A 27,632-nucleotide genomic window follows, 5' to 3' on the forward strand; every position below is an offset into this window, starting at 1 on the left:
ACACATAAATGACCTGATATTTTTCACTTTGGCATTCTGCAGCAATTTAAGGCAGCGGGCTATTTGTTATAGCTTTTGGCCGGGAGGAACTGCCAGCCCAAACTCACAGCCTTCAGGATCTCCCTGCTACATTCCCTAGATTTTGTCAAATGAATATAGATTAACTCTAGGGAGGTCTCCAGTCATGGAAATTCCAAGGAGAACTACTTTGGTTGTTTGGTTTCCAGGGGACCCAGGCTTCTTATCGAGCAGTGATTCATTGAGTAGCTACCCCTGTGGTACCAATGCCTCTTCTACTCCTAAACTCATTGATATCTTATATAAAAAAGAGGGAATGGGATGAAACCGTAGTTAAAAACTGTGGTTTTGACTGGCATCATTCTGAAGCAATTCTGATATTAAACAAAGAAAATAGCTTTTTGAGTTTACCTATGTATGTCCCTTGTACACTCAGATCCTTACCAAGGACAACACTTACTCTTTTCAGACTCCTCCTGGATCCGTGCTGCTCTTATATGTTTTGTAGGACATTATGAAAATAAATGAGAATAATAAACTATTGTAAAAGGGAGTAGTACTTATTTGGGGTTTATGTTATCTTTATGAAAAACAAAAGCACAATCTAATGAGGTTTTGCTTTCCAATTTAGGGACCAACGGGTGAGACTGGCCCAATAGGTGAACGAGGACATCCTGGCCCTCCCGGCCCTCCTGGTGAACAAGGTCTTCCTGGTGCTGCAGGAAAAGAAGGTGCAAAGGTATGACATGCTTACAGAATTTTCTTGGCTAAAAACATCCATTTACTTTCCACTGTAGCTTTTCATCACTTGTCCATAGGGTCTCTAACTGCTAGCACAGTGTTTCAATGGATCAGAAAGATATATCAGTAAAATATTTAGTTATTGTACTTCAAGGTGTGACTGAACAATAACATAAGACCACTTAGCATCACTTACCATAAAGCCATCCATGTATGTACATTCTTTTTTTTTTAATGTTTATATTTATTTTTGAGGCAGAGAGAGAGCATGAGCAGGGGAGGGGCAGAGAGAGAGGGAGACACAGAATCCGAAGCAGGCTTTAGGCTCTGACCTGTCAGCCCACAGCCTGATGCGGGTCTCAAACCCATGAACCATGAGATCGTGACCTGAGCCAAAGTCAGACGCCCAACCGACTGAGCCACCCAGGCGCCCCTGTACATTCTTAAATATGATCAGTTCATTATAATGTATGTGGCATTCCACACAATATTCTCATTATTGAATAACATTTAGGCCTTACTTCCAGGTTAGACATAATAACAGTTTTGCTTATAGAAACCTGTAGAAATTATTCTCCGTGACTAATGTGTACTATATTCTTTAGGGTGACCCCGGTCCTCAAGGTATCTCAGGGAAAGACGGACCAGCAGGACTGCGTGGTTTCCCAGGTGAAAGAGGTCTTCCTGGAGCTCAGGTATAATCAGCATATAGATAAAGCATCTGAATGAGATTGCTTATTGAAACATTTTTCTCAGGACTTGACTAAGTAAAGATTCATGAGTAATGAAGGGGAAATATGTAAGCATAAGCATTGATTATCATAATATATATAGCAATATACATTTGTGTCTAAAAACACTTCTTAACGTCTTCATTTTAGAAATCCTACCTCCCCTATTTATATTCAATTCACATCGATTCATTTTCTTTGTTTTTATTCTCATTTCCCAGGGTGCACCTGGACTGAAAGGAGGGGAAGGTCCCCAGGGCCCACCAGGGCCAGTTGTAAGTATGATTATAATAAATAGCCATGCTACCCTTGGTTGCAAATTATGGCTCTTCTTTCATTACTCTCATGCTGTGATCCCACAGTGTGTGGGAGAGAAAATAAACACACGTCAATCAAATCAGTCAATGCCTGGTTTCTACTAATTGCATGCGCTAATGAGTGCAGACACAGAAGAGTTTAGACGATTGGAAATATTTACTCCACTGCTACTGTCAGGAGGTAAAAGGAGCTAACTTGCTTCATAAATGCCCAAGGAAATGAATCATAATTTGTCTTATTGTGAGTACTTGATGAGACTTGAATTTTGTCAATGCTTTTAAAAAGCAGGTTAATGTAACCTTATGAAATAACCGGAAAATGAGAAAATATCAGATTGTTACTTCACCTTTTCTTTTTTGAGATATAGATCAATCCCTCTGAAAGCAATTGAATACAGTCTTCATTTTCTCCCATGAATTCACCTTTGTTCTTACCTTTTCTCAGAAAGGGTTACCAGTAATAGCCAAATTGCCAATTTTAGTGGCCTCATCTCATTCTCTATTTTATTTCACCAGTCTGAAAAGCTGGAAGTGGCTTTAAATCCTCTCTCAACTTCCTAGTACAAAATGTTAAAGTCATATTAGTGCCCCCTCCAATGTTTTTTTAAGGCGTCCCTTTTCTTTATTTCCACTGCTACCACCTTTGTCCAGACTCTTTCCTGTCTCTCCTTGCTTAATAGTGTCTTCATTCATGCCTTCGACTCCATCCCTTTAGCCTCTGCAGTTTTGCCCATTGGTTCTAGAATTACCGGTACACTGTGCCATTCCTCTGCTTTAATGCCTCTTGTGGTCCCGTGCCACCTTCAGAAACAGACTCCTTAGCATGACCAAGTCATCCTCATGGCTTGGTGCCAGTCACTGTAGCTTATTTTATTTGCCTTATTGACTACATCTAATTCTACCCAATTTAATGCACTGAACTTCTTGCTTCTCAAACTACCATGATCTTTTATACTTTGCAGAGAGTATACTATTTACTTTTCCCCTTCTTACAGAAGACCCCATTTTTCCTTTTCTACTTGACAAAAATTCTACTTATCTATAAAGATCAAGCTTAAATGTTAAATCTCTATGTGGTCATCTCTTGACACTTTACTTCCATTTCATTTTTTGGTGAAATTTTTTCACCCTTAGTGCTCTTTGTTATGGTTTGTGTTTCAGAAATTACTTTGGAATATAACCGGTTGTCTCTCTCATTAGAATGTGAGTTTCTGTATTTTAGTACGTTCACAGCATGGTGTCTGACAGACAGTAATCATTCCATATCTACCTATTTGAGTTGTCAGAAAGCCTTATATTGGAGTGAAGTGTATATAGCATAACTAATACTGAGAACATGGCATTTTTCCTTTGGGTGATTGATTAACATATTTAAGCTGAAGATCACATAAATGTCATATTACAGTGATTAAGGTAGGTATGGACATATTGTAAAGATTTTTTCAAAAGAAAAATAAGTATTTCAATAACTATATTTGACCTTCTATATGCGCAAAAATATGTAGAACACTTAAAATATCCTGATAAGTAAGTGCTGGTAGCACTAGCAGGAACAAAAGTTGAACACAACAGAAGTTTTTATTTGAGCATAGAATCTTCAAAATGTTCAGCACAATGCAATCCATTTAATCAGAATTTCATATTCTAAACTGATTTTATTTTAGAATATATATATATTTTTAAGATCAAGTTATTGTATCTGTGAAACCTGAATCACCATTACAAGAATTAAATTGTTTAGTTTTAGGGCCCAATCAAATAATGCTATCTAGGTGTTTAGAAAAGTTAATATCCATGTATTTGTATTTGTATTTGCATAGTATACACAAGAGATATACTTTAATAGACTATTAATCAACAAGTATTTGCATATATAATTATATATTAAATATGATATAAAAATCTAATATTTATTTAGTCAGCTTTAACACCATTTATTTGGCAATACTACCTACTTCCTTATATACAATTAAGTTTGATAGAACATATCCCTTTAAGTGACCTTAAGGTAAACCCTTTCGAAAAGAAACACACCAACCTCTAAACAGCACTGCAAGATAGTCAATGATTAGATGCCTAATGGCATACAAACAATAAACATTAATTCTGCAAGGTTGGGAGGCAGAGAAGAGAAAGCAGCAAAAAAGGTCATGCAGGAGGTGCCCCTTGAACTTGGCTTCACAGAGTGCAGAAGATTGAAAGATCATTTAAGAGTGAGAAAAAAAAAAGATAAGGCATTAGGGGATATCCGATCTTATTAAAGGGAGTGCTTTGAGAGGAAGGACTAAAATTTGATAAATTCTTGCTAGGATCCAGGCACTCTGCTATGTATTTACATAATTTAAAGCTAGAGCAGATATATAATATGGCATATGATTATTGAATTTCTAAAGTTGTAAGTTGAAGTAATTTGAAGTTTTGAAGTTTTTGGAGCAAGTGGAGTAAAAAAATACAGTCTTTTGGAGTAAAAAAAATAAATTTTAGGGAAAATATCATTGTGTATAATATAGAACATAAATGGGAGAGACTCGAGCATGAAAGCTGTGATCAATGTCATAATACGAGTGAGCCAGTGACAAGGCCAGTGGGAAGTCGAAGGACAGTGCGGATGTCACAAACACTGGGATGGCAGGAGAGGAGGATTTATTACTAAGATTGGATGTGGGCAGTGAGGAAAGATGAAAGCTGAGTGATACCTCAAGCTGTGTCCTTGTGGGAATGACAGCTTAGTGTTGCCTTCCATTCCCAGAGCAATTTTACCTGGTCAGGATCAACAACAACAAAGACAACAACAACAAAGACTTTCACATGGAAACCCAAAACCTCTCAGCAGTCACAAGAGATTTTAAAAGGCTTTATATTTTGCTAATAGAAATGTTCCACAGATGCTCACTGTGTGTTCAGTTATTTTGAATTAACACCTTTTCCCATAATAAATTCACATATCTAATTCTGTATCCGTCATCCAATGAAAATTTTTCATCAAGAGGAACCACTAAAGACATCATTCATATTTATTAGTTCCTTATGCTTTTTCTATAATTGCTATAAAATGTACTAAAGAAGTTCATGATGATGACTTCTAGTTCGTAATAAGTTTTAACCAAGCCTTGGTTACTCTATCTAAAACAATTTTTTGCATGTGAAATTTGATTGGAAAAGTTTTTATTCCAAATGAAAAGACTAAAAGAAAAAAGGTTGGGTGCCTAGGTGGCTCAGTCGGTTGAGCATCTGACTGTTAATTTGGGCTCAGGTCATGATCTCACATTTCATAGGATTGAGTCCCTCATCGTGCTCTGCGCTGACAGCACAGAGCCTGCTTAGGATTCTCTCTCTCTCCCTCTCTCTCTGTCCCTCCCCATTCTCAAAAATAAATAAATAAACATTTTTTAAAAAAGAAAGAAAACTGTTGATTTTCTAGATGTAAATCATATTTTAGCCAGAAAATTTATTCATGTTAATTCTTATTTTTGTGGTTCAAGACTTTTTATGGTGTTAGGTTGCAATTGATAGTGAACACAAGGAATCAGGAGTTGTGACTGATTTATCAAGAAAGATCACAAGTTCTATTTTGCAATGTTGATCAACGGGTGACATCAACATATCAGAGGAAAATATCTGGTCATTTGGTGAGAGACAGCCAAATTCTAAGTCATAAGGGATGAAGGGGTAAAAATAACCTGTAGAATTTCTTGACTCTATAATAGATAGTTCTGAGTTTTTATCAATCTCATACTAACTTTGCCTTTGAGATTTTGACCATGTCATGGTAAATGCAGGACTGAAATTCATAAGAATGGAGAAGGATGGGATTTTGCAGTTATTCATATTAAAGAAAAAAAAATATTAACATGATGAATTCTCTGTGGGAAAGAAGGTGGATAAAGAATGTGAAGGGTAAAGGAAATAAAAAAGGGCAGTGAAGCAATGTTAAAAGTGTTTATTCTTGGGACGCCTAGGTGGCTCAGTCGGTTGAGTGTCTGACTTCAGCTCAGGTCATGATCTCATGGTTTGTGAGTCTGAGCTGTCAGCACAGAGCCTGGAGCCTGTTTCAGATTCTGTGTCTCCCTGTCTCTCTATCCCTCTCCCGCTTGCACTCAGTCTGTCTCTCTTTCAAAAATAAATATTAAGGGGCGCCTGGGTGGCGCAGTCGGTTAAGCGTCCGACTTCAGCCAGGTCACGATCTCGCGGTCTGTGAGTTCGAGCCCCGCGTCAGGCATCTGGGCTGATGGCTCGGAGCCTGGAGCCTGTTTCCGATTCTGTGTCTCCCTCTCTCTGCCCCTCCCCCGTTCATGCTCTGTCTCTCTCTGTCCCAAAAATAAATTAAAAAACGTTGAAAAAATAAATAAATAAATATTAAAACAAAAGTGTTTATTCTTTCAAACCTTAATGCTAGGAACTTTATAAATTTTATTTGATTTGATTCTTGCTACCTCAGTAGATATTATCATTACATTTTTAAAGGCAAAAAGTCAGAGGTTTAGAGAAGGTAAACAACCTATCCATGTTCATGGTCCTTTGGATATAAAAAGCCAAAAACCCTTTGGAGACATTACACAGACTCATTTCCAGATAAGTATGCCTCTCACTCTGCAAGCATTTGCTTAATTAAGTGTTCTCTTTCTCTATCTCTCTCTCTACCTCTCTGTACCTTTCCACCTCTCTCCACTTCTCTCTGTCAGTTGCATTTTCCCAAGTCTTCCTGACCCTTCTCCACTGCTGTGAATAATTTTGTTCAAAGGAAGAAAGTTACAGGAGTTAACATCAGAGCTAACTGGCTTTAGTATTCCTTTACGTGGTCTTTATAACTAATTTGAATGAATGTGAGATCAAACTGCTTAACCAGACGTACAGTTTGAATACTTAATGACTATAGATGTTTTCCGTATTCCATTGTATCTTTAGCTTATTAATCCTATAATGCAATTTTTTTTTTTTAAATTTTTTTTTAACGTTTATTTATTTTTGAGACAGAGAGAGACAGAGCATGAATGGGGGAGGGGCAGAGAGAGAGGGAGACACAGAATCGGACGCAGGCTCCAGGCTCTGAGCCATCAGCCCAGAGCCTGACGCGGGGCTCGAACTCACGGACCGCAAGATCGTGACCTGAGCTGAAGTCGGACGCTTAACCGACTGAGCCACCCAGGCGCCCCAATCCTATAATGCAATTTTTAAGGAGCCTAGGTGTGCTGTGTATTTCTGGATTACTAGAGAAATAAATTCCCTCATTGCACAGGATATTGATGAACTAAAACTAAAAGCCTTAAGTATGGGTTTTATTAATTAACAGTTCTTGCTCATAGTGAGATTTTTAAGCTTCGTACATGTCACAATTTTGTACCTTATACACTATATTTTTTATGTATTCTGATCCATACAAAGCAAAATATAATATTTAATAGCCAGCCATCCAACCTTGTGTCCATATGTTTATTTATAAATATTTTTGACATTCAGTCTCTTTATTCATAATCCATTCAGTCAGAAATACAGTCTGGGTTATCTTTGTCACATTGCTATGATATCCTACGGAAGCGGGTTTACTGAACTCTGAAAGGTCTAGCTGTGATGTCATTGGCTTATGCTTGGAGGAACTACGATGTGTAGAGTTTTATCAACCAAAGGGATCTGTTTGAGGATATGAGAGATTGCTTGATGTAGGGCCCTCGTTATGAATATCCTTAGAAGAAATCTCTTGCTACTCCTAGCTTTAGAAATCTTTGTAATTTCTTTAGCAGTTAGCTAGCTTCCCCATCCCCTTTTAACTTATGAATTGTGAAACTGATTTCTCTTTTGGCTTTGACTTACAGAAATCATAGGGTCAAAATTTAGGAACTTTCCAAATTCAGTTCTATCAAAAAAGTACATGTGATATGCTTTAATATTATCTATACTATTTTATTATAATTAATTTTTTAAGTGTTGGACAGGACCCATTGAATTGATTTCATAACCCATCAGTAGATTATGGCCTGAAGTTGGGAAGGACATTTGTCTATAGTATGCATTTTTAGATTACTAATATTGTTGGTACTATCTTTTGCCATAAAAGGTTACTGTCTTATCTATTTTTTTGCCTATTTCTTTTTCTTTGTCTTTTTATTTATATTTTCTTAAATTTTATGTCTTCTTTCTAAACTGCTATACATCTTTTCTTATGGAAAAACTATAATTAAATATCTGAATACATTAGCCAGTCTATTAAGCTAAAATTATATAGATTCATTAAATAGATATTTCCTGCAAATAGCTTATGGTATACTGAAGAAGACAGATATGAAGTAGATAAAACAACATAATAAATAATAAGTAATTTCTTAAAATATACAATAAAGAAGACAAGATGAGAACAATGATTTTTCCATGTTCTAATTGTAGCTATAAATAAAAATCAGTTTTATATATGGAAAGCAAATTTTCTAAAGGTTGTGCTACCAGAAGTGATAATATATTAAGAAACAGTTTTTAATGTTCCCACTTAAGATAAACAAAATGATCCCAACAGGTGCTGTGACTTTGGGCTTTTAAAGTTTGGCAAAAACCAACCGCTCACTGTATGCATGATGTTGTACACAAGAGTTGGTAATAGATGTCAGTCAAAGCACAAGCATGTTTTCTGATCTCAGGGGGTTTACTTACTAAGTGGATGTCTTGATGAACACACACAAAGCAGAAAGCAACCAAGGACTGAGTGACAAGAGAGGAAGGCAGTGAAGAATTTTTCTCACATGTTGAACATAAACTTGAATAAACATTTTATATTTGTGTAAATACACAATATATAAACATACTTATGCAAGTAAATTCTCAGATTGTACCTACCACTTATATTTTCACAAAAGAAAATCAAGGAAAGTGTATTCCCTAAACAAACTCTCTTGTATATATGTTTTTTTCTGATATGGAACCACCTCCTTACCAATAGTTATTTCTCTAGAAATAAGAAGATTAAAACAGAATAGTGCATTTAATAAAAGGCTTACATTCTTACAACCACATTTTGCCCCCTGAGAATGGTTGCAGTTAATGTGGAGATAGTATATATGAGAAGGGGCCAGACGTATAGCTTATAAAGGTGAATGTCCAAGATTTCAAAATTGTGCCATCCATACTTTCCTATGATTTCTATTTCATGACTATCTGCTGATAATTCTGACTCTCCTTTTCCTCTTTGTGTGCTATTATTTTTTCTTGTCATCTCTTTCTTAGGAGTTTACATGTGTTTCCTATCATAATTCTTATTTTTGTCTAATTTTTTTTTCTACACCCAATTCCAGAGAATTTTCTTTTCACTGGCTTTTACCTAGTCCTCAATCAAAGGAATAGATATATTCTTAAAAGGATTATACCTACTGATTAATTCATCATATACCATACTTTTTGAGATACAGCGCATTTTCTCTATTGGAATCCAGGTTTATTATAATAGGTTTATTATATAGGTTTATTATAGTTTATAATAACAGGTTATTATGACATCCAATCAGGGATGACCAAAGGATAGAGATGGTAGGGATTAGAGGCCAAAGACTGAGATATTGCAAGATTTTGACTTAATCATTTAGTATTTATGCTTTATATTCTGGTAATGCTTGATATTTTATCTGAATTTTTGGCTTTATGATCTACAACATGTGTAATCTGGGGAGTTTGGGGGTTCCTCAAACTCCTTTTGCCGTGAAGGTCAAGTTTGCCTTAAAAGAAAGGGCAGATTTTTTTCCTCCTTCTACTTGAATTATTCTAGTTTGTAAAAACTTGTGTTCATGCTTTAAATAAAAAAGGGTGGAAAAAAATCTCTACCCTTATTTTAACAGTGTTACCTTAGATGTACCGTATAACCTGGATCTTAGTTTTCTCTTCTTATAAAACTCCTCTCTAGTGGGCTGCCTTTTAACTGGATCCTGATGAGATCATTTCTCTGTTTACCACATTTGTTTACTTTACAAACGTTCTTCAGAATATGAAACACCCAGTGAAAATAACAGGAAATGCTTATCTGGATGTTCTCCTGCGTCTGAACAGTTAGAGGAATAACCACTGTTCTCTTTGCTCCAAGAACATAAACTGATACTATTGCTTCTTGTTTTATTTTCATTGTAAAGTTTAGGGGAAAGGGCTGCAGAAGAGGATTGGCTAACATAAAGTTAAAGAAAGGTAACTAAATCGAGAAATGTAAAATTCTCCCTTTTAAAAGCAGCTAAATGTTCACCTTTCAACTGAAAACATGTGACCTGTAGTGATTAATATTTACTATTAAAATCACAATATTTTATGATATTATGGTTATTATAATTCATGCAAGTCAACATATTCTATTGCCTTTGCTTTTGCATAGCAAAGAAAACAATAAAACAAAAAGACAACTACTGAATGCTTTGGAAAACTTTTAATTTGCCATGTTCCCATTGCTATGGAAATAATGAGTGGGAAAATGATATTTCTATAGTTTTTAGCCCTTTTTTGGTGAGTTATTTCCATTTAGCCCTTTTTTTGTGAGCTATTTCCATTTAAGCAATTTTGATGTGTTAAATATTCACCATTGATGTAAAACATAAGTATACAAACAGTTTAAATTAGGATTAAAGATATTATTCTGTGGAAAAATCTCTACCATTCTTCTAATAGTATAACCTTAAATATATCATATAAAATTCTGGACCTTAGTTTTTTTTTTTTTTTTTCCCTATTGAATTTTACCACAACGCTCTTTTGAGATTGCATATCTATTTTTGAAATATATAGATGTTCATGGACAGTTCTCTTAAGATCTGTTGCATTTATACCTTAGGACAGACATTGCTCAAAGAAACTTAGAGCTATCACCACATGAAGCATCACAAAAACCTCAAGGCAAACTATTTCTGTCCCCAGTTTATTGGTGAGAAATGTGAGCCATTGAGTGCTTGGTCAGTTTGCTCAAGATGGGAATGTTAGTGGCTCCATTGCTGGAAAGGAAAAAGATCACATATACAACTGACACATTTATTTACTTAGGGTCTGCTATGTTCTAGTAACTGTTCAAAGTTCTGGAGGTCAGTGAAAAAAATAAGCAAAAATCCTACCTTTGTGGAGCTGATCACTTATCAATTTAATCTATGTTGAAACCCAAATGCATTTGTTTTAAATGGAAAATTTTATTTATCTGACAATTATAAAGCCCTCTGTTCCTTACCTAAGCTGGTTAAAGAGCTATGTAATAATTTCTATCACTATAAATGTCTACCCTTTATGGAAAAAAATGCATTTGCAACGTTTCTCAAGGGCTGATACCTACCCTAATACATTTTGTATTCCCAGTCAGTGTCAGAAGAAAGTAGATTCTAACTATGTGTTTGTGGAATGTGTAAATAGGTTCTCTTTTTAATATTGGTTTTACATTTTTTTTTTTTTTTGATGAGATTTCTCCAATGATTCAGTTGGGACTAAGCGATTCATAAGGCTTATTCTTTTAAAAGTTGGCCTGGGAATATTTTGAAAAGATTTGCAAGTTTGTAAGACCATTTGCTTAATAGGTAGGTATCATCAGAGATTTTCACTATTCATTTACAGATGTATAAAACAAAATCATTGCAGAGCATGCTGTTATTAGAAATATCTAGACTTATAGAATGTTTGAAATAACTAATGGAAAAAGAAATCACAGTTGTACTTTAGGGCACAAATATACATCCAGATAGTCTCTTCTTATTGTTTTCATCTACTGTTTCAAAGTTAATGATCTGTGACAAGATCATGAAGCAATATTTTAACTGCAGGAAAGTAATGTGTTTTTATTGTTAATTTTAATGCAGGTTCTACAAGCAAGATGGCAATCTGAAATTTAATCTTATGAATGCTCCAAGGGAGTAATTAAAATAGTTAAGCTTCACCATAAAAAATAGCATATAATATCTACAAACGGTACACATTGTCATTGATCCAAATCAGCATTCTTTCTTGACTTGATGTACATGAACATTTTATTTGATTAATGTTAAATATTCAACAGACTTTGGTAGAAAATTAGTAAGTATTCTTTTCTTAAGTAAGGCTAATCATTATTTTCATATAGCTTCTTGGCATAATGTATCCAGTTAAGGAAATACATATTTCTCTTAATTGTAATACCACATTTTCTAGATAAAATATATATTCAATTGATTCTCTCCTTCCTGCAAATTTGGGAAGTTTCTATTGACTACACATAAAAACATTTAGATCCTAATTTTTTTTAAGTTAATTTATTTATTTTGAGAGAGACAGAGATACAGCGCAAGTAGGAGAGGGGCAGAGAGAGAGGGAAACAGAAGATCCAAAGCAGGATCTGTGATGACAGGAGAGAGCCCAGTGCAGGGATGGAACTCATTAACTGTGAGATCATGACATGAGCTGAAGTCAGACGCTTAAGTGACTGAGCCACCCAGGTGCCCCTAGACCCAAAATTTTCAACATATCTATTATGTTCATATATTTTATGGAAAGACCAGTGCATATCTCTAATTCTATTATCATGTTCTTACATTTATTGCTGTTACTTATAATTATTTGATGCATACAGTAAATATTTTCTGCTTTGGAAGTATTGATGAAGAAATCATAGGGATATTTACAGAACAAAATTCAGTATGCCAAATGGTGCGTTTATTCCTTCAGAAAATAATGGTAGAAAGCCTAGCATACTACGGTAAGTTGTGCAAGAAACATTTAGAAGGATGTTTCATGCTTTAAATTCTCAGAATAGTACAACCTTTAGAAAAGACAGTTGTCATCCTGTGCCTAAAGAATGGCTAGAATTTTTAAACAGTACAGGAAAAGACCAAAGACTTTCCAAGGTAGAAGGTAAGTGTGACCAACCATTCAGAGGTAACAGCAGGCGTATTGTATTAGAGGGACAGTGAAATCTATGATATATTAGGAGAAAATAATTTACACATTACAATACTAAAATCTAAAGTAAAAAAATTCTGAGTATGTGTGTATGAGTATTTGGGCGGGGGGAGATCAAGGATAAATACATTCTCAAAAAGATACATTAATCCAAATTGTTTATAGGGTTCTGTACATAAGAAGGAATAGTTAGCTTTTAAAAATCAAAGGTGGAACCTAATGAAAAAGTCCCACACATGTGTTGAATAATTCTCCAAACTAAAAACAATTCTTTGGTTTTGAAAGTTAAATAAAAAACAAAAACAAAAACAAAAACAAAAAAAAGCTTGTAACAGTGACAAGAAGCAAAGATTCTAATGATTAACAAAGTTTAAATGAACTATATGAATGACAGAGAATGACTATTAAGATGAATGACCTAAGCATTGTCATATTCTTTGAAGTTTTCTCATTTTAGAGGATGTTCAATGAATATGAGCTCATTCTGGTAGAAGTGGTCTTAAATGGCTTTCTCCTATTTATTAAGATTTAGCACAGTATGTTTGAATTATAGTGGTACAATCAATCAAGGATTCTTTTTTTTTTCTAACACTATTTATGAAGTACTCAGTACTTAGGAAGATCTTTGTGTGGATTATGGCACATCAGGCCCTTACGGTATTTATCTGAAAAATAAGCAAACTATATTGGAATTAAATTATATTGCATATACAGAGTAAATAACACAATAATTGCTTAATAGGCTCGATAACTGGAAAATAATACATTTTTTAAATATAAGTTTCTGCTTCCTAGTGAATTTCTTATCATTCTAGTCTCATACTTGACGACCTCAATACAGTCTAATATGATATCTTCTTTGGGTAGTCTTCCAACATTTGGGGGTTTAATGTCAAACAGAATTAAAGAGAAAGATTTCATGGCCTGACAAATCAAAATTGCATCTCTTTTTGTACAGTCAATTACAAATAAAATATCTCAGCACTTAAATTGGATGCTTAGTTTAGATTTTGATAACACTAATGAGTAGTAATCCTTTTCTGAGATTTTACAAGTAAAATGTTAAAGCAGAAATGTAATGTGGTCATGTGGTATGCACCAGTGTTTCAGATAAGTAGAGACTTATCTTTCGGGAGTCACATTATATACTGTCTTCTGGTGATATTTTTCTATTACAAAAAAAAAAAGCGCTTTATCTTTCTCTCTTTGTAATTCAAAGAACACCTTTCTATTTCTCTCAGTTTCATGGTCCTTGTTCTTATTCCTCTTGTTCTTCTCCTCACTCTTCCTTTCCTCCACCTACTTCTCTCTCTGTCTCTCTCTCTTCTCTCCTCCTCCTCTCTGTCTCTGTTTCTCTCTCTCTGCTCCTCCCTCCTTTCCCTACCTGTCTCTCCCTCCCTCCCTCCGCCTTGCCCTCAACCTTATCCTCCAGACTTTGCTTCTGACCTCCCTCTCTCTAATAAGTAGAGACAAATCTTTATATTCCTTTCACTTTTAGAGCAGTACCTCTTGAATGCAAAAATACTTAGAGGACTCTACTCTTATTTTTTTCTTCTGCACTGGCCTCTGAAATTATTCATCCAAAGTATGCCACCTGGTTAATACTTATGCCACTTGTGGTTGACTTTTTTTTTTTCATAAAATATTTTAACAGGGGCACCTGGGTGTCTTAGTCGATTGAGTGTCCAACTCTTGATATCTGCTCAGGTCATGATTCCAGGGTCCTGGGATTGAGCCTCATGCAGCATGGAGCCTGTTTAAGATTCTTTCTCTCTTTCCCTCTGCCCTCTGCCCCACTCACGCTTTCTCTCTCTCTCTCTCTAAAAAAAAAAAAAAAAAAAATATATATATATATATATATGTATATATATATATACACACATACACACACATACATATATATATATACACATATATATGTATATATATTCTTTAATATTATTGAATTTCAAAAACATTTTTACAGAGGCTAGATGTTTATTGTCTAAAAAACTGCAATTTTACTTTGTAATTGTTTCTTCTTTAGTATTTGAAATATGTAATTAGTGAAAATTTAATTTTCAAACAACTCTTGATTAATTATGCAATATGAGGAACAATTTCTGGGTTTGTTTTTAAATATATACTTATTATAGCTCAAAAATGTCACTTTTTGTTTATATCAAGCTTAAATTTCATGATTTCTTTCACCATATTTTTGTAGTTTCTCCAAATTATTTGTCTCCTAAATTTAAGATACCCTGTAATTAAAAAATCTACAACACTGGTTGAAATAGTCCTATAACAAACAAAAAATTAAAGACAAAATCACTTTTTCTAGTGGTACTTTTAAGATTATTGCCAATAATCTCAAATCTATAGTCTCTTAATTCCTTTTAATTGCTTTAGCATTCAGATACCTGGCTACATAAAAACTATTCTCTGTACCTTGTGAATTTAGCTAGAAAAAATCATATCAGGAAGTTAAGTAGTAAATATTTTTGTAATCTTTAGTAATCACTGACTATATAGATACAATTGAATAGGCACTAAATGTAAAGAAATTCCAATTAAATAACCCTTGGGAGTCACTGATATCACCAGTAGAGAGAAACAGTGGTGGCTTTGTGGACAAAGCACAAGGAGTGCAAGGTCAGGATTTATTTTGACCAGCTACATGATTTTTCTTTTTTTTTTAAGCTTATTTATCTTGAGACAGAGACAGCACTAGTGGGGGAGGGGCAGAGAGAAGGAGACAGAGAATCCCAAGCAGGGTCCATGCTGTCAGCCCACAGCCCAATGTGGGCTCAAACCCACAAACCGTGAGATCACGGCCTGAGCAGAAATCCACAGTTGGATGCTTAACCAGCTGAGCCCTCCAGGCTCCCCTTGACTAGCTACATGATTATGAGAAGGATAAATGACCCCTGAGCCACAGGGTCTCACCTTTAAAACTGACATGCTAAGGCTTCTGTCAACTCAGTGGGTTTTTTTGTGAGAATAAAAATGACAAAATGAATGTGGAATGGCTTTGTAAATTGTAAAGCACTATGTCGATACAAACTGTTGTCATTATTATCACTGTTCTTGTGTTCCTACGGAATTGATTCTCTACCTAATAAAATATAAATTAGAACAAAGTCAATAATTCATATTTGTATAATAAAAAGATTTCCATTTATATGGGAAGTAAAATGTTAGAAAATAAATGTTAAGCTATTGTATTCTCCAGCTTTTATAAGTCATTTCTTCTATGATTTTTGAAATGATGTTATTATCTAAATATCTTAATTTTAAGGAAAACTGCTAGTAATCATATTTTCTAATATTTCACATTTAGTTCCATCACAAAAGAAAATGGCAAATTATAACTTAGCCATCCATCCAGGGATCTAATCCAAAGACAACATTCTTGTAATTTTTCATTAAATAAAGTTGGAAATAGTAAATAGGTTAACTTGAGCTTTACATGACTTAGTAAATATGTTTGCATTTCCTTTATTCTTTCTTTAAATAATGATTTCTTAAATGTCTTACATGTTATTTTTTTAAGTTTACATATTAGGTATTTTTTAAGCAAATTAGTTGAAAATATATGGCATCTTCTTTGAAACTCAATTGGACATACCTAATTATATGAATTATACTGTCAGTGTTCATAATAAAACCCAACGATCCCTGTCAGACTCTAAGATAAATTAAGGACCTATTTTCTGGGAAAAAGTCCAATCTCTGGGATAGTGATTATCAAACTTTATTATGTAAAAAATTATATTTGTAGCCTAATGCAGTGACAATTTCTGAACTCTTTTTTAGGACTTTGAAATTATGATTCAGCAAGTTTGAGGTGAAGCCCAGAAATTGCTTTGAGAAATACTAGTCTAGAAAATGTATTCTGCCAATCCGTAATAATACAGGAGTAAATCATATAAGTTATTTATTGGATTCGTGTTTCATAAAGCATTGTGAACCATTTTGAACACTTAAATGAAAAAAAAGATACTTGTAAACATTAAAGCTTTAAAAATTAAAATTTTTATATCAATGTTTCCTAATTTCAATATCTGCACTTAATATTGGGGCTAGAAATTAATCATTCAAATAGTACAACTATTCCTATTTGAGATCTTTGAATTGTCTAAAAGTGACTTTACATTATTTACTATACTATGAGACTCTACTATTAAATAAGTGATTCTTAAGCCAGTTTCCCATCACTAATAATAAAATACCTTTTTTCCCCGTGTACTAGGGCTCACCAGGAGAACGCGGATCAGCGGGTACAGCTGGCCCAATTGGATTGCCAGGGCGTCCAGGACCCCAGGGTCCTCCTGGTCCAGCTGGAGAGAAAGGTGCTCCTGTAAGTAATTTCAAGGAGAAAATATATTATACTGCCATTCTGCACAAGTTATTACTTTTTATTCAAGGATATTAGTTCTTCATACTCCACTGCCTTCTCTCTGCATATGTGCCTGGCATATAAACACACCTCTTTTTATATTTATAATAGAGAAAATTTCAAATTCAATTAAATGAGATGACATTTTCCCACACTTTATGAAACTCTAAGACCTGTGAGGGAGTTGGATATTATGAATGTAAAAGGCTTCTGATTTTGCTCCTTTTAAAAAATAAAATTGGAGTTTTGATTAAAACTATACTTTGCTGCTTTATATTAGAAGTATGCACTTTTCACTCCTCTTGTATTACAAGTTCATATCCAATATTTCCAAAGTCTGTAAACGAAACCCATAGAAAGTGGCTGCTCTTCTCATGTAATTTGAATTTTGATCTACAGTGAATGAGATGGAAAACATTTAACCAATTATTTTATCTTATATTTATTGGATTTAAAATTTTTATTTTTAAGTGATTATAGGCTATAGTCTGTTCATTAGGCTTACGTTTCTTTGTCAAGATTTCTCTGTTTTTGTTTCTGCTTTTGATTTAATCATATAAATTTTCCTAAAAAATTCTCATCCTCCAAGATTAAAACAAACTCATTCATAAATGTGGATAAAATGGCTTTAAAAAAAAGGTCCTTGAGTGCTAGAAAATATATCCAGGGCACATCATCATGAGGGCCGAGAGATTAAAAAGTATCCTTTGTTGAATATTAGAAAAGACCACGAATACTGAAAGCTGAGTAGAAGGAAAATGAGAGAACAGGACTTGGTCTGTTGGGCATTCATGATAATTCTTATAGATAATTACAGTGGGGTTCAAATGAAGGAAGTTGATAAAGAAGTGGGATAGGTACATGTAGAGCAACCCAAGTAAGTCATATGGCTAAAAAATAGTGGGACAGTAGGTAGAAATACAAGCAGAATTGAATGCATTGCCTCTTGTTATTATGCTGCACATGTATTTATCCACAACCAATAATAAGAAAAGAATCAGTGAAGAGTGAGGAAGTTAAGGGTGTCAGAGTAGACTAGAGCTGCCAACTCTGAGCCAGTCAGAATTGAGCTGGGAATTCAGGTCTGTAATTTGTTTAGCTCGTGATTTTGGTTAAGCTATTTAACCTCCCAAAACCCAGGAAAAGAAGATAAGTACAGTATTTCGTAAGGATTAGATGAAATGTTAGTTCTAAATTACTTTGTAGAATTGTGATAATAAATCTTCAGTGAGCCATCATCATCATGTTCGTGGACCAGAGTTGTCACAAAAAAGGGTGGATTATAACCAGAAAATAAATTGACTTTTGAGTAAGGAGGGATGGATTCTGTGAATAGGGTACAGGTACAGGCTAAATACAAGATCATGCCAAGTGAAAGGACATGGGGATGAGTATCTGCTTCTATCAAAATGTTAAGGTAAGATTCAGCTGTTAATATTAGCAAAGGGGTAGAAATGATGAAATAAAGACTGCTTAAGGAGAGATGGATGATGTTTCTGGTAGTCCCGTAGACTGTGGGCCAAGAGATGCATACATAATGGAGGAAGAGTTTGTCATCTTGCAGAGTTGTAAATGAAGAATCTAAATTTAGTGTGGTGTAGAGCAATTGAAAGATATTCTCCTGACTCCACACAGACCAGTATCAGAAGAAATAAATGGCAGGTGATTCTTGGCTAGCAATCATGTGTACTATAATGAAGGCAGGTAAGAATTAATGTGTCTTATTTATGGATACTCTCGTATAAAAGAATTGATTTTTGGAGTTCAAGCTCTAAAAGAAATCCACATTTAAGGAGAAGTATCTGAATCAGCGATGTGGTTAAAATAGTGAAGTTCCCTGTGAATAACACAGCACATTTTTGGAGTATAAATAGGTTTGAGATATTGCAATATTTGATTTAAAGGAAATAAAAGGTCTCCAAGGTGACACCAGGGGTATGTCTTGCATGATAATTGGGGAAAGTTTTGAGAAACCAGGTCATATGGAATCTAAGAAATTAATAAATCGGTTTACAAGTTAACTTTGTTTTATAGATAGTTTGTTATTTTTGTTGTCAGTAAGTAATCAACTCAACAAATATTCCTTAAGTGGCTACTCTGGGCCACAGGCCAGAGGGATGCAATGGAATGCAAAAACAGACATAGTTCTGCCCTCACACAATTTATTGCCTGATGGGGCAATTAGATAATAAGCAAAGGACCACTAAGTACATGTATAATTACAAGCTGTGGCTAGTGATATGAAGGAAAAGTCAGCTTGTAACAGAATGGAGCTGGAATCAGGGCATTTCCTTGGACAGGACACTGATGGTAGAATGTAAAAGATGAGGAGGAATTATCTAGGGGAAGGGTCCAACTAGGTAGATTCAGGCAAAGTGACAGGAGTAGCACGGAATCAGATTTAACTGAAAAAAGGTATAGAGGGAGTTGGAATTCTAGAAAGCCAGTGCAAGGGGGAAGGCCAGATGCTGCTGGGCAGGTAGGAGGAGATAGATAATGATAGACTGCACTAACAGTTTAGTCTATATCTTAGGAATGGTAAACAAGTAAACTGATTGAAGAATGTTGGTAAGATGATCTCATTGTCTCTCTGGTTACAGCATGGGGAATAGTCTGGAGGTGAGAATAGATGTGAGAAAAGAAAAAGGTTATTTCAGTTGTTCAAAGGAAGGCTGATAGTATCTTGGGATAAGGTGTTTGTGGTGGAGATAAAGTAAAGTAAATACATTCAAGAGATAAAACAGATAAAACTTAGTCATTGTAAAGGGACAGGAGGTGGTAAGGGAAGGAGGGTAGGGAACAGGGTAACACAAAGGCAGGAGCTTAAGAATTGTGGATTCCCAGCCTATATAACAAGAGAGCAGAGAGAACCACTGGGAACAATCAGCCATATATACCTTCTGCGAAATTGATGAAATCTTGACCTTTAGGAGATAGTTTACTTTATACTCTGAAAGAAATTTTAATGGAAAATAGATGTCATCTTCATTATCAAGACACTATTTTTTTCTTAAATTGCACAATAGAGGTATTTTAAAAATAGGAAAATATTGCCGTTGTCAAAAAATAAACAAAGCTAACAGCCTTATCATTTTGAATCTGTAAAGGCAGGAGTGAATTAAAATATAAAAATCTAGGAAAATCCATGATGCATTTGTTAAAAGGAGAAAAAGCTGATGCATAAAGCAAAAAGTTGGTTATATGGGAAAATGCATTTTATGATTTCTTAGGCCTGTTTCAGAGCCCAGCTATTTCAGTAGCACCACCAAAAAAAAGTAAGAGCTCAGTGAATTTTCATAAACATCAAGCATCTGATTTACCAATATACAATGCTTGATTAGGAAATGTGAGTTTGAAGGAAAAATTCTAAGTTGACTCTCAATTACTTTTGTGGGCCATAGCCTGAGATTTATAAATTGTTAGTGATGAAGTTTTGGGGTGATGGTGGGGTGCTCCAGAGCCAATGACCTAGAAAGAACTCTTGAAAATGTCTTTGGTGCAAAAAGGTGATTTTATGAAAGCATGGGGACAGGACCCGTGGGCAGGAAGAGCTGCATGGTGTGGTGACGGGTAACTCATTATATACCTCAGGTTGAGAGGGGGTCAGGGATAGAGTAAGTCTCTAAGGAATTTTGAAAGCAAGGTATTCAGGACCTTGAGGGGCAAACTGTTGCTAGGAAAATACAATTTATTGTTATTTAATAAAACCTCAGTCACAAGACCCTTTAGATGTATATCATGGGACCATAAGCTTGGGGTATGATTGCCAGCGTATATATCTTGGTGCAGTTGAGATAAAGGAAGTTGACTATAGGATCCTGGAGGTTGGGACAATGTTAAGCTAAGGTTCTCTTTTGTCCCTAGCAGAGTGTGATCCTTGAGTTGAGCTCCTAGAGAGAGGTCACTTTGCCTATTTCAAGGGCTTGTCAATGGGCTGTGGGCAGTAAGGGAATTTAATTTTTCATTTGCCTTAGTTTCCCACATCACCATGGCAAGCACTTAAACCCCTTTCCTTTGTTCTTGGCTAGCCAGGAGTGTCTGAGGAATATCACACAGATCCCACCTGGGGTGCGGGGGCGGGGGGGCGGGGGGGAAGCACCAACTTGTGCTTTACCCCTCAGCCTGCCTCATGCTCCCTCATCAGTTAGCGAGGATGGTGTTCTTAGTCAGGAAAGTATGTAGGTATCTTTTGTGTCATCATTTGTTAATTGAAAATATTTTCTACTTGCTAACATTAAATAATTTATCTGTCAAGTTTGGAACTCAGAGTATGACCTGCTGCAGCTATACTTAAAAATCCTAATAAACAGCTAACTTAAAGGTTTCTTACAGCAGAGTAATGGTCTGCTGGATTTTCAATACAGGGAGAAAAAGGTCCCCAAGGCCCTGCAGGGAGAGATGGAGTCCAAGGCCCTGTGGGTCTCCCAGGGCCTGCTGGGCCTGCAGGCTCGCCTGGAGAAGATGGAGACAAGGTTGGTATTCTGCGTCCATATGAGTACATCCTATGAAAATGCAAGTTTTTTCTCAAGAATTCTAGATTTAATATTTCTGAAGATTAGATGCCAAATCTCAAGACAGTTTTTTCAAAGTTTCATGCATGTTCCATGTGCTCAAAGGTTTTAATTTACAGTTTGAATACTATTATCTATCCAGGAAATAGTGTGTTGGATGTAAACAAAAAAAGAGAACACAAGAAAAATGGTAGAGAGAAAAAATAGCACATGGCAAAATTGCTTATTTATTTTCAAAAATATGTGTTTCTGAACTAAATGTAAAACTAATTGAAGTCATTGCTTGTATAGGCTTTGCCCTTGTGTCTTGGATATTGCAAAAGAAGACTTAAAATAGGTTAAATTCTTAAAATAGGTTAAATTTAAGAAAATTAAAAAAAACAAAAAACAATAGTTTACATTCCTATTTGATAATACTGGACATCTCTTTTACCAAACATAGAAATGAAGATTTTAAGCTTTTTATTTATTTTTTATTTTTTTTTAACATTTATTCATTTTTGAGAGACAGAGCAAGAGAGTGTGAGCAAGGGAGGGGCAGAGAGAGAGAGGGAGACACAGAATCCGAACCGGGATCCAGGCTCTGAGCTGTCAGCACAGGGCCCAATGCGAGGCTCAAACCCACGAACTGTGAGATCATGACCTGAGCCGAAGTCGGACGCTTAACCGACTGAGCCACCCAGGCGCCCCTTAAGCTTTTGATTCTAAATGCATAGCTGTATTGTTACGTGTATGTATCTAAGGTGTTTTCTAATGTTGTGAAATGCCATTACACAATTTATGAGCCAGTAATCTGATAATGTGCAACATTTTTAGCATTTGGAAAACCAGGATAAAGAAGTAATTAATTAACTAAGAATTTTGATTAATATGTAATTATATTTTTGTTAATATACTTCCATTATCAGCTTGTGGTGGTGATTTTTCAGATAAAATTGATTTTGTGAATTAAAAATCCAGTTGCCAATATGCTTCAAAGTTCAGTCGACTTTGGGTTATCTATATCTTTACTATATCAATATCAATATCAATCTATATCAATACTAGAAACAGAGTAGCAGAGAAAACCCATATTTTACATTTTTTAAAGTTTATTTATTTATTTTGAGAAAGAGAGAGAGCACAAGTTGGGCAGAGGAAAAGAGAAGGACAAAATCCCAAGCAGGTTCCACGCCATCAGCTCAGAGCCTGATGTGGAGCTCGAACTCATGAACTGTGAGATCGTGATGAGAGCCCAGATCATGAGTCAGATGCTTAATCAACTGTGCCATGCAGGCGCCCCCAGATTTCACAAGTTAAACAGTGACATGAAACACTAGTATAGAATTACTTTAAAGTAAAATTTAATAATGGGTGATAGTGATGACAATTGCAACGGCAGGCATGACATATTAGGGATAAACTTTAACTCAACTCTTTCCAATACAGGGTGAAATTGGTGAACCAGGACAGAAAGGCAGCAAGGGTGACAAAGGAGAAAACGTGAGTTTCCTAATTCTTATTGAGTGGAATTATTCATTTAACTTTTGTTTTGTTTTGTTTTGTTTTGTTTTTTGGCTATTGACCAGGGATATTTTTCTGTAGTATTTACTACCTACTTGTAACATCCATACTACATTATCTCTTTGACAACTATTCAGTTGAGATTGAGTCAGTTCTAATTAAACCTCTTTTTGAAGTTATGTGTTAAGATACACAGTACTTCTAACCCTAAAAGTCTCACAATAAGACTAAGTCATTAGCAAGTTTACCTTCATTGCTCTTGCATCAAATATCCCTGTGATTTAATGAGAAATGGTGTCTTAGTGTGGTTATAAAAAGGATTTTGACCTGATAGAAACCTAAAAATGCCTCAGGTACCCCAATGGTTTATGAACCATGCTTTTGGAACATTTAAGTACTATTCCCAACACATAGCAGTTATTGTGATGAACAATATAGTCCAATGACTGTTTTTCTTTAGTGCCAAGATCTTTTGTAGTGTAGTAATGTATGTAGTTATGTATGTAAAATGTATGTAGTTATGTATGTAAAAAAAGACAGTTAAGAAGCAATATTTATGCATGTAAGACTCATAAACCTATTGAAATCTATTCCTCAAATAAGGAGGCCTGGTATACTTAATATATACATACATACATACATACATGCATATACATATGCATACACATATGCATGTGTTTTCATGTGAAGGAAATTTTAAATTTTTGTGTATCAATGTAAGGAGGCTTGGTATACTTAATATATACATACATACATACATACATACATGCATATACATATACATATGCATACACATATGCATGTGTTTTCATATGAAGGAAATTCTAAATTTTTGTGTATCACTATATTCTGTCTGTATGGAATCCTTACCCCAGTATTCACTAGAAAATATTGTATAGATAGATCTTTTAAGTGCTCTTTCTGAATCATACATATCTCATTAAAGAAATCTGGCATTTTGAAATTTTTCAAATGTGAAACTTCAATGTGATTTGTGTTAGCATAAAAATCCATTTTTAAATATCCACTGCATTACAGATGAGAGTGCTTTTGATAACTACCAATTTAAAGCTGATTACAAATAGGCAAGTCTGAGTCTCAAGAAGTAAAATAAATAATGGTTGACGGCTCCAAATGCAAGAGACTTTTCCATAGAAGTAGAAAGATGCATAATAGACTTTGATCAATCAAATGTTCTGCACTATTATAGCTGAGGCTCTTCTGGCTTCAGTTTCAAAATTACTGATTTTTATCTCACCACAGGGTCCTCCTGGACCTCCAGGTCTTCAAGGTCCTGTTGGTGCCCCTGGAATTGCTGTAAGTATTTCTCTTTGTTCAGCGAATTTATATCCTCATGGTTCCCTGATTAAATTTATGAACTGTCACATAACCAGTTGATTTTGTGTGGTTATAACTATGTCTGTCTAATGTTGAGCCAAATATAAATTTTCTAATATAGCTAACCAGGCTGATCTTTATAAACAAGAAATGTTATGACTTCATTTCAAAAGAATAATGAGTTAAAAAGTACTTAATTTGTAGTAAATTCTGAACATTATTTTCCCCTTGATAGACAGCTTTTACTTGGTATAGATGAGAAAATCAAACTCAGTCATGCTCCAGAAACAAAGAATGTGAACCAAACAAACAGTGGTGCATTTGCAGCAGATAATGGACATTTAATCTTTTTTACTTGGTTCTTTGTAAATAGACCAGCTTTGATTAAATTAGAAATGGCTATATTTTTGTGATGACTTGTATCAGAATTGTGATTTTTCCGGTTTGTGATCATTGTCATTGCTCTTCTCTAGGGGGGTGATGGTGAGCCAGGTCCCCGAGGTCAGCAGGGGATGTTTGGACAAAAGGGTGATGAGGGTGCAAGAGGTTTCCCAGGACCTCCTGGTCCCATAGGTCTTCAGGTAAGATGCTCTGGGCATTTTGTACGCTATCCTGTCCACCTTCTTCTCATACCAGGTTTTCAGGTGGATGTAAAACAAAGTAGCTTTCCTTTTTTCTATCTAGAAGCCTGGATACAATGTTTAACCATAATTACTGTTTTATTTAAATGTTAGCCCTACCCTAGGTATTACACCTCCATTCTTCATTCCCATTTTGCTTAAAAAATGAACTACAACCTTATTTAAGGCTGAGAGTTAAAAGCGAGAGGTTAGAAGGATTCTTTTGCAAGTCTCATAGCAGGAAAATTAGTACTTCAGATGACCAGCAAAAATTAAAAGCATTTTGAGAAGACCATCTGCCCATCGCTACTACCAACAGACACTGCCAAGAACAAATGTTAAACAATAATAGGTAAAATAAACAATTTGCAATAGATTGATCATTTAAAATAACTTATTTTAAATTATAATTTGTATTTCGTGAAGCACATTCAGGACAAGAAATATGAAATTGTAAATCATTGTAGGCTAAGAAATTTCCATTCAAATATGCCTTACAACTGGACTGTTAGGCAATACTTTGCATTGTAGACATCTTCTATGCTGAGCTGTTTTTCTACTCTTCCATGTGATGCTCACGGCTTCCTACAAACTTTGGAAACATCTGGCTTTCTTCTTTCACATACTTATTCTACACCTACCTAGTGATCATCTGAGAGATTATAAAATTGTGCTTTAAATGATAATTTGGGTAACACATGGATGTGAGTTATGCCACATTAACAATTTTAGAAATGATTAAATTAAACCATCTAGATCACTGTCCTTAACAATTTGTTAAGTTGTAGAAAAGTAAATAGAAGTTGAGTTTATATAAATTTATTTTTTTGCCTTTATTTTCATAAGTAAAGTCACAGACTGCTTGTTTTTAATATTAAGTAGCCTATTATATACATAATTATACAAATTATATTGTAAATAATATAATTAGTATATTATCATAGTTATTGTTATAGCACTCAGAGAACATGATATTGTGATTTTCTGCTTTTATTTTAATCCAAAATAATTCTTTTTAGATTTGGGAAATGCAAAAACTTCATTTCATATTTGTGTTTACCCCTTTATATTTATTAGGAAAAAATAAATGAGCAATTATGAATACTAAAAATCAACATGTGTGAGAAACACACATATTTGAAAATAACAACAAGGCATTCAAAATTAGACTGCCAGTAAATATGTTACCATTCATTTTCTGCTTTTTCATTTAACTGATTACTCTGATTCTATAAGGCTGTAATTTAGGAGTTTAGTTCTCCTGATTAAAGAAGATGCCTTGTAGCTTATATTTATAAAATATTAAATGAAAAATTACCTTCATCTCCACAAATGTAAGAAATGTGCTCTTTGATGAGGGTGACTCAAGAAATTAGTTCACTACAAAATTGATTATATTCTCCCACAGCTACCTCTTTAAATCAGGAATCTGAAAAGATGCTAATGTAATTAACATGTTCACAATTGCATCTGCACCCTTTAATTGAGTCTTCATGGCAGAATAGATATTAGCAATTATAATACATAAATAATAGTCATCTAATATTCTGATTAAGTGACTCCATTTTTCAGTTTGATGTTTACAATTTGTCTGCATATGAAGGAGATGTAAAGAAGGACAGTTCTTGACCTAAATTCTTTTTTTTTTTTTTATCTTACCACTTAAGTGGCAAATGATTTTAAATTGACAGACCTTAAAACAGAATATCTCCATGCATAAATTATTCCTTAGGAGAAAGTTAGGACATGTGAACACTGATTAACACTGTAGCACCATTTAGCACATTTAGTTTCCTGCAACAAAAGAATTTGACTCATTATGTCTCTATTAATTTTAATGATAAGAACATTCTGTCTTAATCAACTTAAACTATAACCAGACTTCATCAGAAAGAAAGAAATATTTCAATGTTTTTCTATTGGGAGGTCCCTATCGAGCTAATATTAGGAATACTCATATGCCTAAAAATATGCTGGCAATACAGAGCTGGGTCTGTTACAGAAATAAAAGAAAACTATGAACTCTACTATTTTTATACTCTTCAATTTGGGGATTCCAAATCAGATTCACTCTATACTAAAAGGAGGTGGTGGAAACATAGACAAAAGATAAGAATGTGAGTATTAATTTATATGATGTTTATAATTTAAGTTGCAATCCATGCTACTTAGCGAAATCAACTTGAAATATTAAATGTTAAAATCTACCTGCCTACTTAAGAATTTAGTTTTCTGTGCTCTATCAATGAAATATAATCTCCGAGGTTGTGCATCTTGGAATCTAAAATTTTAGCAATCTCTCCCAGGTAGTTTTTAGGCAGGCTAAACTCTAAAATACCGCCTAGCTATGTCCTCCTAGGAACTTCTCCAGTGATTCTAGAAGCTACTTTCAAATGATGTTAACCATTTGGGAATAACTGGCTATTTTCCTAGACATCCAAGTGACTTTTGAGAAAAAGGAGATTAAATCCTGGTATACATTGTTCATTATAAATCCGTAACTAAGATTTTGTCATAAAGATAAATACATGCCACATTAAAAAAGGTTTACAAATATACTCAATAAAGCACTCGCTCTCCAAACTGAGAGTCATGTGGAATTAGTAGGT

General features: G+C 34.6%; 1 protein-coding gene across 10 annotated transcripts in view; it reads left to right on the plus strand.

The window, feature by feature from the left end:
* COL11A1 (collagen type XI alpha 1 chain) overlaps window positions 1-27,632 on the plus strand; it is a 218,684-nt gene that overhangs the window by 148,187 nt on the left and 42,865 nt on the right. For all 10 annotated transcript variants that reach the window (XM_053891773.1, XM_053891770.1, XM_053891789.1 and 7 more), the window contains 8 exons: window positions 650-757; window positions 1,365-1,454; window positions 1,712-1,765; window positions 16,905-17,012; window positions 21,416-21,523; window positions 22,991-23,044; window positions 24,329-24,382; window positions 24,877-24,984. In XM_053891773.1, coding sequence (XP_053747748.1) covers window positions 650-757; window positions 1,365-1,454; window positions 1,712-1,765; window positions 16,905-17,012; window positions 21,416-21,523; window positions 22,991-23,044; window positions 24,329-24,382; window positions 24,877-24,984 — 684 coding nt within the window. The remainder of the gene's footprint in view (window positions 1-649; window positions 758-1,364; window positions 1,455-1,711; window positions 1,766-16,904; window positions 17,013-21,415; window positions 21,524-22,990; window positions 23,045-24,328; window positions 24,383-24,876; window positions 24,985-27,632) is intronic.

The sequence above is a fragment of the Panthera pardus genome, unplaced genomic scaffold (genome assembly GCF_024362965.1).
Source record: "Panthera pardus isolate Hobbes unplaced genomic scaffold, ASM2436296v1 HiC_scaffold_11, whole genome shotgun sequence".
NCBI lineage: Eukaryota > Metazoa > Chordata > Mammalia > Carnivora > Felidae > Panthera > Panthera pardus.